This window comes from Belonocnema kinseyi, chromosome 1, assembly GCF_010883055.1.
Source record: "Belonocnema kinseyi isolate 2016_QV_RU_SX_M_011 chromosome 1, B_treatae_v1, whole genome shotgun sequence".
Classification (NCBI taxonomy): domain Eukaryota; kingdom Metazoa; phylum Arthropoda; class Insecta; order Hymenoptera; family Cynipidae; genus Belonocnema; species Belonocnema kinseyi.
Genome location: NC_046657.1, coordinates 118,405,518 through 118,418,028, shown reverse-complemented (window position 1 = coordinate 118,418,028; position 12,511 = coordinate 118,405,518). Strand labels below are relative to the sequence as shown.

At 35.1% G+C, this 12,511-nt stretch overlaps 1 protein-coding gene across 5 annotated transcripts in view; it reads left to right on the top strand.

The window, feature by feature from the left end:
• The window catches only part of LOC117175525 (gonadotropin-releasing hormone receptor), a 355,246-nt gene that overhangs the window by 336,152 nt on the left and 6,583 nt on the right, over positions 1-12,511 (top strand). For all 5 annotated transcript variants that reach the window (XM_033365255.1, XM_033365236.1, XM_033365233.1 and 2 more), the window contains one exon: positions 8,253-8,455. In XM_033365255.1, coding sequence (XP_033221146.1) covers positions 8,253-8,455 — 203 coding nt within the window. The remainder of the gene's footprint in view (positions 1-8,252; positions 8,456-12,511) is intronic.

Genomic DNA, 12,511 nt, shown 5'->3' with positions numbered 1-12,511 from the left:
GTTCATACATTTCTTGCCACACAGGTTCAATTGCCCGAACAATCCTATCATTTAGGATAGCTGTGAATATCTTATAAAGTGTGTTCAGACAACTTATTGGCCCGTAATTCTTCGGGTCAGCTAAGTTGCCTATTTTCGACAGGAGTATTGTGCGCCCTTCCATCAGCAACTCTGGAATCGGCTCTTCCGACTTTAAATGTGATGTGAAAATATGGGCCAAATGCTGATGGGTTGAAGAAAACTTCTTCTACCAGAAGGTTTTGATACAATCTGGTCACGGTGCGGAATAGTTCTTTATCCCTCTTAATACTTTTTTCACCTCCTCGGTAGTGATGGGTGGGCATTCTATATCAGGTGTTATGAGGGCATCACAGAGCTCCTTGAAGCTATTTATATTTTCTGAGTCTTCGTCCAGTCTATGCTGCACTTTGCAGACTTCTGTCCAAAATACTTCGACCTCTTCTGGTTTGGGCGGATGTTCGACAGTAACTGGAGGGTTTTGGAAGAGTCGAGAGAGTTCGCGCAAAAACTTTCGAACCTTGGCGGTAAAATTCCAGCCAGATGTAATGTAGTCAATCACACAGTGAATGCGGGATGAGTATTGTCTTGCCTAGCCTATCTTTATGGCAAGTTGATGCATTCGTCTTTTGGTCTGATGACCAACCGTTGGTTTTGTTTTACGGTTCCCATCAGCCAAAGCTCTCGCTGCATTATACACGCAATAATTAATAACCCAGAGGTCGGATTCTCCGCAAAAATGGATACGAAGCTCGTCATCCATTTCAGCCAGATCTTTAGGCTTGAGAGAAACCTTGGTGTTGATGTTTCCATTTTCATTGGCTCCCCCAGCTCTAAAGTGGTCGGCATTGTTGGCCGACCCATTGTCGGGAGCCCTGCGCGTTCTGTTGTATTGAGTCGCACTTACTGAAAATATGTTTGGTGTTGTCATTGTTGTTCCCACGAGAAGCGAGGGAAAGAGGTTCGTCCATCCTTGTAGAGCCCCGCATGCTAAGATAAGGCTGCGTACTCTGAGAGGTCGCCCGGTATCCCAGAGTCACCGTTTTGAACACCTCACCCAGGTGCTATTTAGCTTTCAGCATAATTTTCAACTTCCGCTTGGGGGTTAATTCCTTCGGAACTACCCCTGGACAATTGTCCGCAACTGCATGTTTATTTTTGTAACCATATTCAGCAGAAACCCTTGGTACAGAGACCCTCTATCCGCAACCCGAGGATGCGTTCGGTGGCTTTGTCATAGGCCCTTCGGTTTGATTCTAGAGGAATCAAAACCGAACCGAAATATATATATGTGTGCATCCTAGACATCCAAATGTTTAGAATTTCAATACCTAACTATTGTATAACCTAAATATTGTAACTTATTAATTTTTCACTTCCTGTGATAACGAGATTTTGTATGCGCAAATTAACAGAAAAAAATCAGTTTTTAATGTTTGAAATAGATAAATGTTGAACATTCAGATGTGGTGTGATACAAATGTGCGATAAACAATAATAAACAAAATCAATTAAAATGCCGTGAAATAAATATTATATAAATAAAAGTAGACTAGGCATGCCAGAATGTGGCTAAAAATACATGTTCTTATTTAAAAAGTCAGCCGAAACAATGGGTGACAATCTGGAATTCCACTGAGATCATCATCGTCTTATAATTCTTGCAAAGGATAATTAATTTAAATTATTGTAAAAAGAGAATTACCACTTCATATTTATTAAATTTAGAAATAAATTGTTGCATTAATTATAATATATTACAATACTATTTAATTTTAATTTTTTTAATCTGCATTTTCCTATTAATTTTATTACTTTATACTTCTCATTTCAAACAAATAATTTTGTAAGATTGTAATCTGCACATTCTACTCACTCAGTTGAATATAACGTGAGGTAACCTACACTAGGCAGATTCACGCTCATTTAAAGTTGCCACGTTTGCATCGTATTTTTACCATCAGGTTTGTTTTCTTAAAGGCATGTGATACTTGAAAATTATCGATTTTACCAGTGTTCGGTTCCCTCGCAGTTTTTCCTAGAATAATAAAAATATTATCTTAAACATTTGGTAAATGATAGCGAACATGCTAACGAACAAATTTGGACCACAACGAATAAACAAAAATAAAAAATTCTATTGTAAACTGAAAAAAAATTTTCGGGCAAAAATAAAAAAGAGGAAAGAAAAATGAGAAGGCAGCCAACCACATTCCCATTCTTCTCTTTTTCTTTCTTTCTTCTTTTTTATTTTTATTATTATCAAATTACCAAAATGTAACATTTAAAATAAAAATAAAATTGTATTATCAACGTTTCGGTACTCGTATGAAGGCAAGAAAAATTTAAATGGCAGAAATTGACACCACCCACGAACAGATGCTCTCTCTTTGATACCTGAGAATCGAATGCATATTTCTTTCCTCTTTTTTATTTTTGCCCAAAATTTTTTTTTCCAGATTACAATAGAATTTTTTGTTTTTGTTTATACGTTGTGGTCTAAATTTGGTCGTTGGATTCTTGTTTTTTTTTTTAACAGGAGTTTTCATCAATTTGATTATTGGACGTTAAATAGGATTTTTATTTTAATTTTAATCCAATTTAAATTTCTTAAATTTTAGTTAAATTTTGAGTTCAAAACATTAATTTTGAATAAGGAAGAAAATCGAATTTAAAACAAAGATAAATTTTCCAACAGTACTAAAAATTATTACCCACAAAAAAAACAAAGTTTCAGAACAGAATTATTTTCAACGAAAGAGTAGAATTTACAACCCAAGAACTGAATTTTTAATAAAAATAGATAAATTTTAAAACGAGAAGAATAATTCCCTATCAATAAAGAAGATTCTTCAACTACATAATCGAATTTCCAACTAAGAATTATACATTCTTAACAAAAAATGGAATAGTAAAATTTTCAGTTTAAAAAATCAATTTTAAAGAAAAAGGCTTTTTAAGTCCAAAAAGAAAAAAATATCAACTTTTCTAAAAATTTGTATATCAAAATGAAGTACTTTAACAGAACAGGTGATTTTTTGCAAAACCGTTGAATTTCCAAACCAAATATATGTATTTCTAACAGGAAAGTTCATTTTATACCAAATAAAAAAATTTTCAACAAAAAAAGATGGAACCTCAATCAAAAAAATATAATACTAGAAGTTTCAGGCTGAAAACGAATGTACTCAATAAAAAAGAGTTAGACTTTCTTATTTGTTTCTATTAATAATTCAGTTAGCATTTGAGGCGAATAACGAGAACAATGGTTTTGAATAAACATTTAAATTCATTGTTATGTTGCCGACTAATATAGGGAAATAGTTTTTTGTCGATAGAATTATGAGTTTTGTCTACTTGTTCAAACTTTATTACAGGAAGAAAATAAACGTTTTGGTTAAAATTTCTTTTTTGTATGTTAATCTTGTGTTAAAATTTAATTTTTTCCACTGAATTTTTTGTATTATTTTTTTGATTGAAAATGTTACGATGTCATTCATGGTTGAAAATTCGCCTATTTTATAGGTCATTCGTTTTTTCTTTTTTCAAAATGGTTGAAATAGAATTTTGTTTTAGTTGAAATTTTTATTTAAACATATGATTTGTGTAGATAAAGATTAAAAATTCCATTTCTCGTTAAAAATTTATCATTTTAGTGAAAAAATCAATTATATGGTGGAAATATTTTCCTCTTCGCAATAAATGTAATGATTCTATGGTAACTCAGGATGTTAAAACCAGAATAAATTTGAGGAACAACTGATAAGATCGTCATTCTGGAAGTAGGGCGCGCTCGGTTCATGTTCGCGCATTTTCGGCTTAACACGAGGCTGGTCTTCGCAGCAGCAAAGTGGGGGGAATCTTCTCCCTTCATTCTTGTGTCGTTTTACCTTTTGCTCATTCTTAAGTTGTTTTTCCTCTCGCGTGTTTTTACTTCGCTTTTCCGCACGTTTTTTTTAGTTTGCTTTTGCTCTGTGCGTGTCAATCCTCTCTCATAATTATTCTGAAGTGCTACCAACGTCTTCGGTGCGATGGAAACCTACATTATCGTCCGTTATAATATTGTATAGCCTCTCCGAATTCAGCTTTAAGGGTATGTGACACAGTTAAATACCTATATTACCGACCTAACTTTATCAGTTCACTGAATGTTGTTTTGAACCTAAGAACTTTTTTTGTAAACAAAATATCAAGCTGAAACTTTGGAAAATGTATTAGACTACAATAAAGTACGTTTAAGTACTGCATTTTAGTAGGAACTTCACTGAAAATTATTTCATCTTTTTTCTGAACCTCGACATTTTTTGAACGTGCAAACTTTTTTTATACATAAAATATCGGTCTCAAACTTTGAGAAATGCAAGACTCGAAAGAAAACTACGTTAAAGTACAAAGCTTAATAATAAAATATGTAAAAAATAGATATATTTCAACTATCAATTCCATCGACATCAGCTGTTAACGTTGTACACGAAAATACGAACCCTGGCGGCCACTATACGAGGCTCTAGAGGGTTCGTATTTTCGTGTACAACGTTACCGGCTGATGCACATGGCATTGATAGTTAAATATATTTTTTTACATCTTTTATTATTAAGCTTTGTACTTTAACGTAGTTTTCTTTCGACCCTTGCATTTCTCAAAGTTCGAGATCGATATTTTATGCATAAAAAAAGTTTAAACGTTCAAAACATGTCGACGCTCAGAAAAAAGATGGCATAATTTTCAGTGAAGTTCCTACCAAAATGCAGTACCTAAACGTACTTTATTTACTCTAATACACTTTCCAAAGTTTCAGTTCAATATTTTATTTAGAAAAAAATTTCTTAGGTTCGAAAAAATATTCAGTGAACTGATAAAGTGAGGTCGATAATATAGGTATTTGGCTGTGTCACATGCCCTTAATAAATTTTCATTTCTGTGGAAAAATGCCGAGGGAACTAAACCCAATTTACCACACGGCGAAGTATCACATATCCTTAAGGGGATTTATTAGAGTTATAAAAAGGAATGCAAGATTCTGTCCGCAATTTTGAATGTTTTGGTCTAATTTCTTACATACGTCTTCTAAATATTACTTTCTCGTCTTGGGCGAAGCCGGTTTTGAGATAACATTGGTATTAGGAAGTTTTATTAGCTTTGAATAATAAGCATTACTAAATTTATTATCAGTTTTCTAGTTAATCTTATGAGCAAATCTTACTAAAGCAGTTAATAAATGACTTTGCGCGATAAAAATTATCCTTTTCATTTTGTGCACTTCAATTTCAAATGATGATCAAGGAGATAAGATGAAGGTGTTCATATTTAATTCGAACAAAAAATGAGGTTAAATATGTGATTGGTGAATTCTTCATTCATATGTAAATTATGCAAAATTATTACAATTTATGTTTTTTACACGGGTAACAGCATCCTTGAATTGCAGATTTTCACACCTTTGTGTTCTGTAAATATCATTTCCCGAGTTTCCAACTTCGAATCCAGGTTTTGGCAAAATATATAAATTAAAAAGGAACACCGAATTCTGGTAATGACTCCACCTACTTTTATTGCAAGTAAACCTTCAATCCTTATATAATTGATATAATTTTTTTTACAACATCATCAATCTAAGTAATAAGTGTTCAATTAAATGTTACTGATTAAAAGAGTTATCAGAGTTAGATCATTTTGAAAATAACAACAAGAAAAAAGAAAATTGAAAATTTCGATCCACACAAAGTTCGATATTGAAAAAAAGTCAAGAGAAGAAAAACGTTGATTTTTGAAAGCCCTACAAGATTATCGGAACAAGTTTTTGAATTTTATGAAAAGTCAAAAATTCAAGTTTCGATCGCACCAAAAATCATGAAAAATAATAAATTCAATTATGTGGTCAAACTGTACAAGATACGAAAAAGAAAATTAATGAACTCAAATTTTGCACCCCAAAATGATGTACAAATTTATTATTAATCACTGTTTTATACTTTTATCTGACGAGTACTTTTTGATCATTCGCAAAAAAAGCATTAAAAATAACATAATACAATTTAGATTATCGTAACAAATTTTTGAATTTTTTCGAAAGATCGACAATACAATATTGGTCGTACAAAAAATAATGAAAAATCAAAAATTCTGTTTTGCGATAAAACTGCCCAAGATACAAAAAGAATTATAATTCAGGTACAATTGTGTACCATGAAAAAATGTACAAGATAAAAAAAATTGTTCATAAAAAAAGAGCTACAAATTTTTCATTGATTATATTTTGATAGGATGCGCAGTTTTTTTTTTGAATCGTAAAAAACTTTCTAAATAAAAACAGTGACATTTTTGGAGAAACGACACAAGCTAGAAAAACATGAATGGCCAAATTTGCTCTTATAAAAAGAGTGAAAACTCATACAAATTTGTTATAAATAATTTTGAGATAGGACGCGTAGTTTTTGGTTTCTTCGTAAAAACTAACAGTCACAATAAAATGTTTAAATTTTTGAAAAATGCCACAAAGGCTGCAATAAAAATTTTACACGTGTGAATAAAGCGCCTAGAAAATGAGAATAATATGAACAGCGGTTTTTCAAGTATAAATTGTCATGCTTTGAAAAGATTGTGTGAAAATTATATAAACATTGAAGACCTACCCGCAATAAAAGTAGGGAAAATATATCAAAGGTAACAAAAATTTGAACCTTCCGCCTCACATTGAGGATTGAGGGAACTTTCACATTCAACCCGATGAAAAGTTATATTTTCTCCTGAAGGGACTTTAGACAACCCTTCATGCCCGCCAATCGTCCTCTATTTAAACCCTGAGGCTACGCCACGTAGGGGTAAACCACCTGTGTAGTCCTCTCATATAATAATCGATGTCTCTCTTTCAGATTTAGATTTATTTTTTAGATTTCTTCGGAAATGTCAGGAAATATTTTGCCTTTCAGGAATGTCTTGTAAACTGCTGAAACCCTATTCCAAGTACTCAGTTCCTATTTTTCAAATTATATTTTTCACCATGGTGATATTTTCCTAGGTCATATTACGAGAATAAAGATTAAAAAACCTTAATTTTCTAATGGTTTCATATAGCAGAAATATCTATTTGTAGCAATTCTCAGAAATATCACGCATAAAATTAAATTATCATATATTTCTTTTTCATATTTAAATATTTGTTAAGTAAAGGAATATATTTTATTAAAAATAATATTTGATACAAATTGCAGATTATATTCGTTTATATAGTCGTTAAAAGTTAAAAGTTGAAAATATGCTCGCACATACTATATTATCACTTTACCAAGATCTTAATTTTGTCCTCTCATTAGCCTAAATATATATATTTTCCAAGTCTCAAAATAGGTCTAATACAGGATATTTTAAAGGTAAAGAGAGCGAGAAAGCCTGGAATTTATAACTTTCAACTTACTTATGCCTCTTGGCCTCTGACCTAGTAATTTTAACGTTTGACCTCTAAGCTGTTTCTCTGACGTTTGACATCTCGCTTTTCTCTACCCCTCCGCTTTACATTCCCCTTACCAAGCCTGTAACCACGTGGGAGATCAACAGAGTTTAATCCCCCGCCCGAAATTCCTGAAACATATACATAATATGTATACACTTCCTTCTGTGTCGCTGCAACACCCCCCTCAAGAATTTGTTTCTGCTGCAACCCCCCCCCCCCCTGAAAAGTTTTACTGGCTACATCCTCGTCTTTCTCGTTTAAACTAAATCTCAAGAAGTCACTTTTTGAGACTAAAGGATGTAAAAGCATTGCACAGTAGAAAAACAAATGACATCTACCTAGAAATATTTCAAAGTAGTAGGCTAATTCTTTCTCCATTGTGCAAAGCTCTGAAATCCTATTGACATGTTCGGTCTACAAACCTCTTCCTGGTGGAAACTTGCATCAATAAATTTATCATGGAAAGTTGTTAATAAAACGTAATATTAAGGTCCCACAAAAGAGTCTTGAAATAAGTAAACCATAAACGTTATAATTGTTCCTTATTCTTTAAATATTTCTGAACTCTTAAATGTATTATGGTTACATCCATTCAAAATCTTCCGAAGAGATAATTTTATTTTTGTTGTATGAATAAAAGGGAGAAAGGAACACTGAAAAGATACAAACAAATATTTTTCTCCAAGTGAAAAAATCAGAACAAACCTAAAATCTCCTATGTTTATTGGTATGAAGAATTTGGCAATGAATATAATATTTATTATTATTTTTTACCTTTTCTAGGCAGTGAAAAAGTCTTTAGGACAGAACTGGCCAATAGCTATTCGAATCATGTTGCGGGAGACATAAATAGGAGAAGACTAATGCACCGAGCCAAAACGAAGTCACTCAGGATCAGCGTCGTTATAGTCGCAGCGTTTGTCATCTGGTGGACTCCTTATTATTCCATGATGATTATATTTATGTTCCTGAATCCTGATAAACACGTAAGTATCTCTTATTAAAAATTACGTGTTCCTATTAATTGTTTTGTATACACCTATCGTATTGTTATTTGAGAAACCTATTAGAGCTTATTCCTTCTTTGAAGTCTTTATGTATTTTTAAATAAACTAAAAACGTGTGTAAACAATTGGCGATAAAAGGGTATTCTAGACTTTTCTTTACGATGCTTTAAAAATGACATGCTAGAAGGCAAGACATGTGAATTATATAGAACAAAATTTTATAAATCCTAAAAGACGACTTATTCCACAATAGAAATCCAAAATGTTTCGATTTTCTGCTTACCAGTTGGTTTTTTTTATTCGACATTAAATTTTTAGTCGAGATTGAATTTTTCTAATTTGGTTACTTAGAAGTTGGAATTGTAATTTCAAATGTGCGTTCCGCTAGCACCTCCACAACGGAATTTCAGTATTTTCTCTATGCCATAATTTTGGGCTTTGTTTGAGCTTCTTTTGGGCACCAATGTCGATTTTTGGGCTCTTTTAGTTTTCTAAAAAAAACCGTACTTTTAGGTCGAGGTGCTGGCCGCTAGCCGCTGATGTGGTATATTACTGTGGAAATATATTTATTAATTAGAGTATTTGAAAGTTATTTGGGATGGTTATTTTTAATTTGAGTTTGTTTTGGTGGTTTTAGCTGATGCAGGGTGACACTTCGTTCGTTAAATGTAACAGGGGTAGTTTTTAAATGTCTTTTAATGTTACCTTGGAGATGAGGATATGAAAAATTTTGTTGGGAAAGTTTTTGTTTTACTCTTTTACATATTCTTAATTAAAGTGTTTATGGAGTTTTTGTTGGAAGGCAGCCGAACAATATTTGGTTACATACAACAACGGTGTTTTTTTTTGGTTTTTTCATTATTTCTGTGGGACTGCAGGTATAACTAAGAATTTTTTGAAGAAGAATAGTATTATATAGTAGTATTTGGAATTTTTTCGGCACTGTTTTGTTAAGCCCTAAAAATCATTGACTTTTGATTTATATACACGAGGTGTGTTCAAAAAATAAGGTGACTTTATGATTTTCTCAAAAAATATTCATTTATGCCTCAATATTTATGTTGTTCACTTCAAAGTAATCCGCCTCAGATATGATACACTTGTGCCAGCGCTTTTTCCAATCATCGAAGCACTTCTGATATTCATTTTGTGGTATATCCTTGAGTTCTTTCAGCGATGCAATTCTTATCTCCTCAATCGTTGAAAATCGATGTCCTTTCATGGTTCTCCTCAGTTTTGGGAAAAGAAAAAAGTCACTGGGGGCCAAATCCGGTGAATATGGAGGCTGAGGCATGACTGCAGTGCTGCTTTTGGTCAGAAAATCTTTCACAAGCAACGATGAATGAGCAGGTGCATTATCGTGATGCAAAAGCCACGAATTGTTTTTCCAAAGTTCCGAACATTTTTTGCGTATCGCCTCTCGCAAACGGCGCATAACTTGAAGTTAATACTCCTTATTGACCGTACGACCTTGTGTTAAGAATTCCTGATGCACTACGTCACGGTAATCAAAGAAGACAGTGAGCAAAATCTTCACATTTGACCGAACTTGACGTGCTTTTTTCGGTCTTGGATACTCAGGATGCTTCCACTGAGACAATTGGGGTTTAGTTTCGACGTCATAACCATATACCCACGATTCATCCCCAGTTATAATCCTTTTGAGAAAATCAGGATCATTATTGACTTCATTCAACATCTCCTGAGCGATGGTCATGCGATGGATCTTTTGATCAAAATTAAGCAGTTTTGGAACAAATTGCGCTGACACACGTCTCATGCCCAGAACGTCCTAAAAGATAGCATAGCATGAGCCAAACGATATGCCAACATCTTCAGAAGCTTCTCTGATGGTAATTCGGCGACTTTGCAACACCATTTCTTCCACTAATTGAACGTTTTCATCTGTTGTTGACGTGCTGTGACGTCCAGGGCGATGTTCATCTTCGACATCCTCTCGGCCTTCTTGGAACAGCTTGTACCACTTATACACATTTTTATTACTCAGAGTAGATTTACCGTATGCAACTGTCAACATTTTCAGGGTTTCAGAGCACTGGATATCATTTTTCACACAAAATTTAATGCAAACTCTTTGCTCAGTTTTTTTCGAAGGAAGAAAATCGCCGAGCATACCAAACTCTTCTAACCTTTTACGCTTCTGCCAGAAAAACAACACGAGCTATATAGTCAAAACTGTGAACATATGATCGTGACGAGTGTACCAACACAACAAAACAAAAAAATTTAAACCTAAATGTACGTAGCCCGTGAAAATTGAAAAGTCACCTTACTTTTTGAACAAACCTCGTATATATAAATTTGGGTTCGGTATTGATTCCTCTAGAATCAAACCGAAGGGCCTATGACAAAGCCACCGAACACGTCCTCGGGTTGCGGATAGAGGGTCCCTGTACCAAGGGTTTCTGCTGAATATGGTTACAAAAATAAATAGGCAGTCGCGGACAATTGTCCAGGGATGGTCCCGAAGGAATTAACCCCCAAGCGGAGGTGTGAAAATCGTGCCGAAAGCTGAATATCACCTGGGTGAAGTGTCTAAAACGGTGACTCTGGGATACCGGGGGACCTCTTAGAGTACGCAGCCTTATCCTTGCATGCGGGGCTCTACAAGGATGAACGAACCCCTTTCCCTAGCTTCTCGTGGGAACAACAATGACAACACCAAACATAGTTGTAGTAAGTGAGGTTTAAAACAACAGAACGCGCAGGGCTCCCGAGAATGGGTCGGCCAACAATGCCGACCAATCTCGAGCTGGGGGAGCCAATGAAAATGGATTTAATGCGATGGATCGGTGGGATCTCGCGACCTGTGGGTGGTCGGAGCGAATGAATCACGACTTGCTAGAGTGCTACGATGCGAGTTTGGCCCCTGAACGGGGTGACATGGCACGGCTGCATGCTCTGTGGTGCTATAAACAGCCGGAGCTATCGCACTTTTCGCAGCAACGTCTGCTAAACCATGCTGAACTACTCCGTAAAACGGGCTGTGTAAGCTGAACGCCTAATCTACCACAGCTAGAACAAGCTGGCAACAGGGAAAGAGAGGCGACACTAAGACCAACCGCGGGCAGGCATCCAATAGATGAAGAGCGATGCTTTACGACCCGGAGAAACATCAACACCAAGGTTTCTCTCAAGCCTAAAGATCTGGCTGAAAAGATGACGAGCTTCGTGGACATTTTTCCGGAGAATCCGACCTCTGGGCTATCAATTATTGTATGTATAATGCAGCGAGAGCTTTGACCGATGCGTACCGTAAAACAAAACCAACGGCTGATCATAAGACCAAAAGACGAATGCATCAACTTGCCATAAAGATAGGCTAGGCAAGACAGTACGCGTCCCGCATTCAATGTGTGATTGACTACATGACATCTGGCAGGAATTTTACCGCCAAGGTTCGAAAGTTCGCGCGCGAACTCCGGACCCGTTATCACACACTTAACAAGTCAAAGCTGCTGACCATGAGGCAGCATACTGTTGAGAGAATACGGATACTATCTGACGCTAAGAGAAGTCTAGAGCGGAGGGAGAGGTGGGTCAGAGAAACTCGACAGTTTCTCTCTGACCCATCTCGACTATTCCAAAACCCTCCAGTTACTGTCGAACACCCGCCCAAACCAGGAGAGATCGAAGAATTTTGCCCTCATTACACCTGATATAGAATGCCCACCCATCACTACCGAGGAGGTGAAAAAAGTATTAAGAGGGATAAAGAACTATTCCGCACCGTGACCAGATTGTATTAAAACCTTCTGGTAGAAGAAGTTTTCTTCAACCCATCAGCATTTGGCCCATATTTTCACATCACATTTAAAGTCGGAAGAGCCGATTCCAGAGTTGTTGATGGAAGGGCGCACAATACTCCTGTCGAAAATAGGCAACTTAGCTGACCCGAAGAATTACAGGCCGATAAGTTGTCTGAACACACTTTATAAGATATTCACAGCTATCCTAAATGATAGGATTGTTCGGGCAATTGAACCTGTGTGGCAAGAAATGTATGAACAAGGA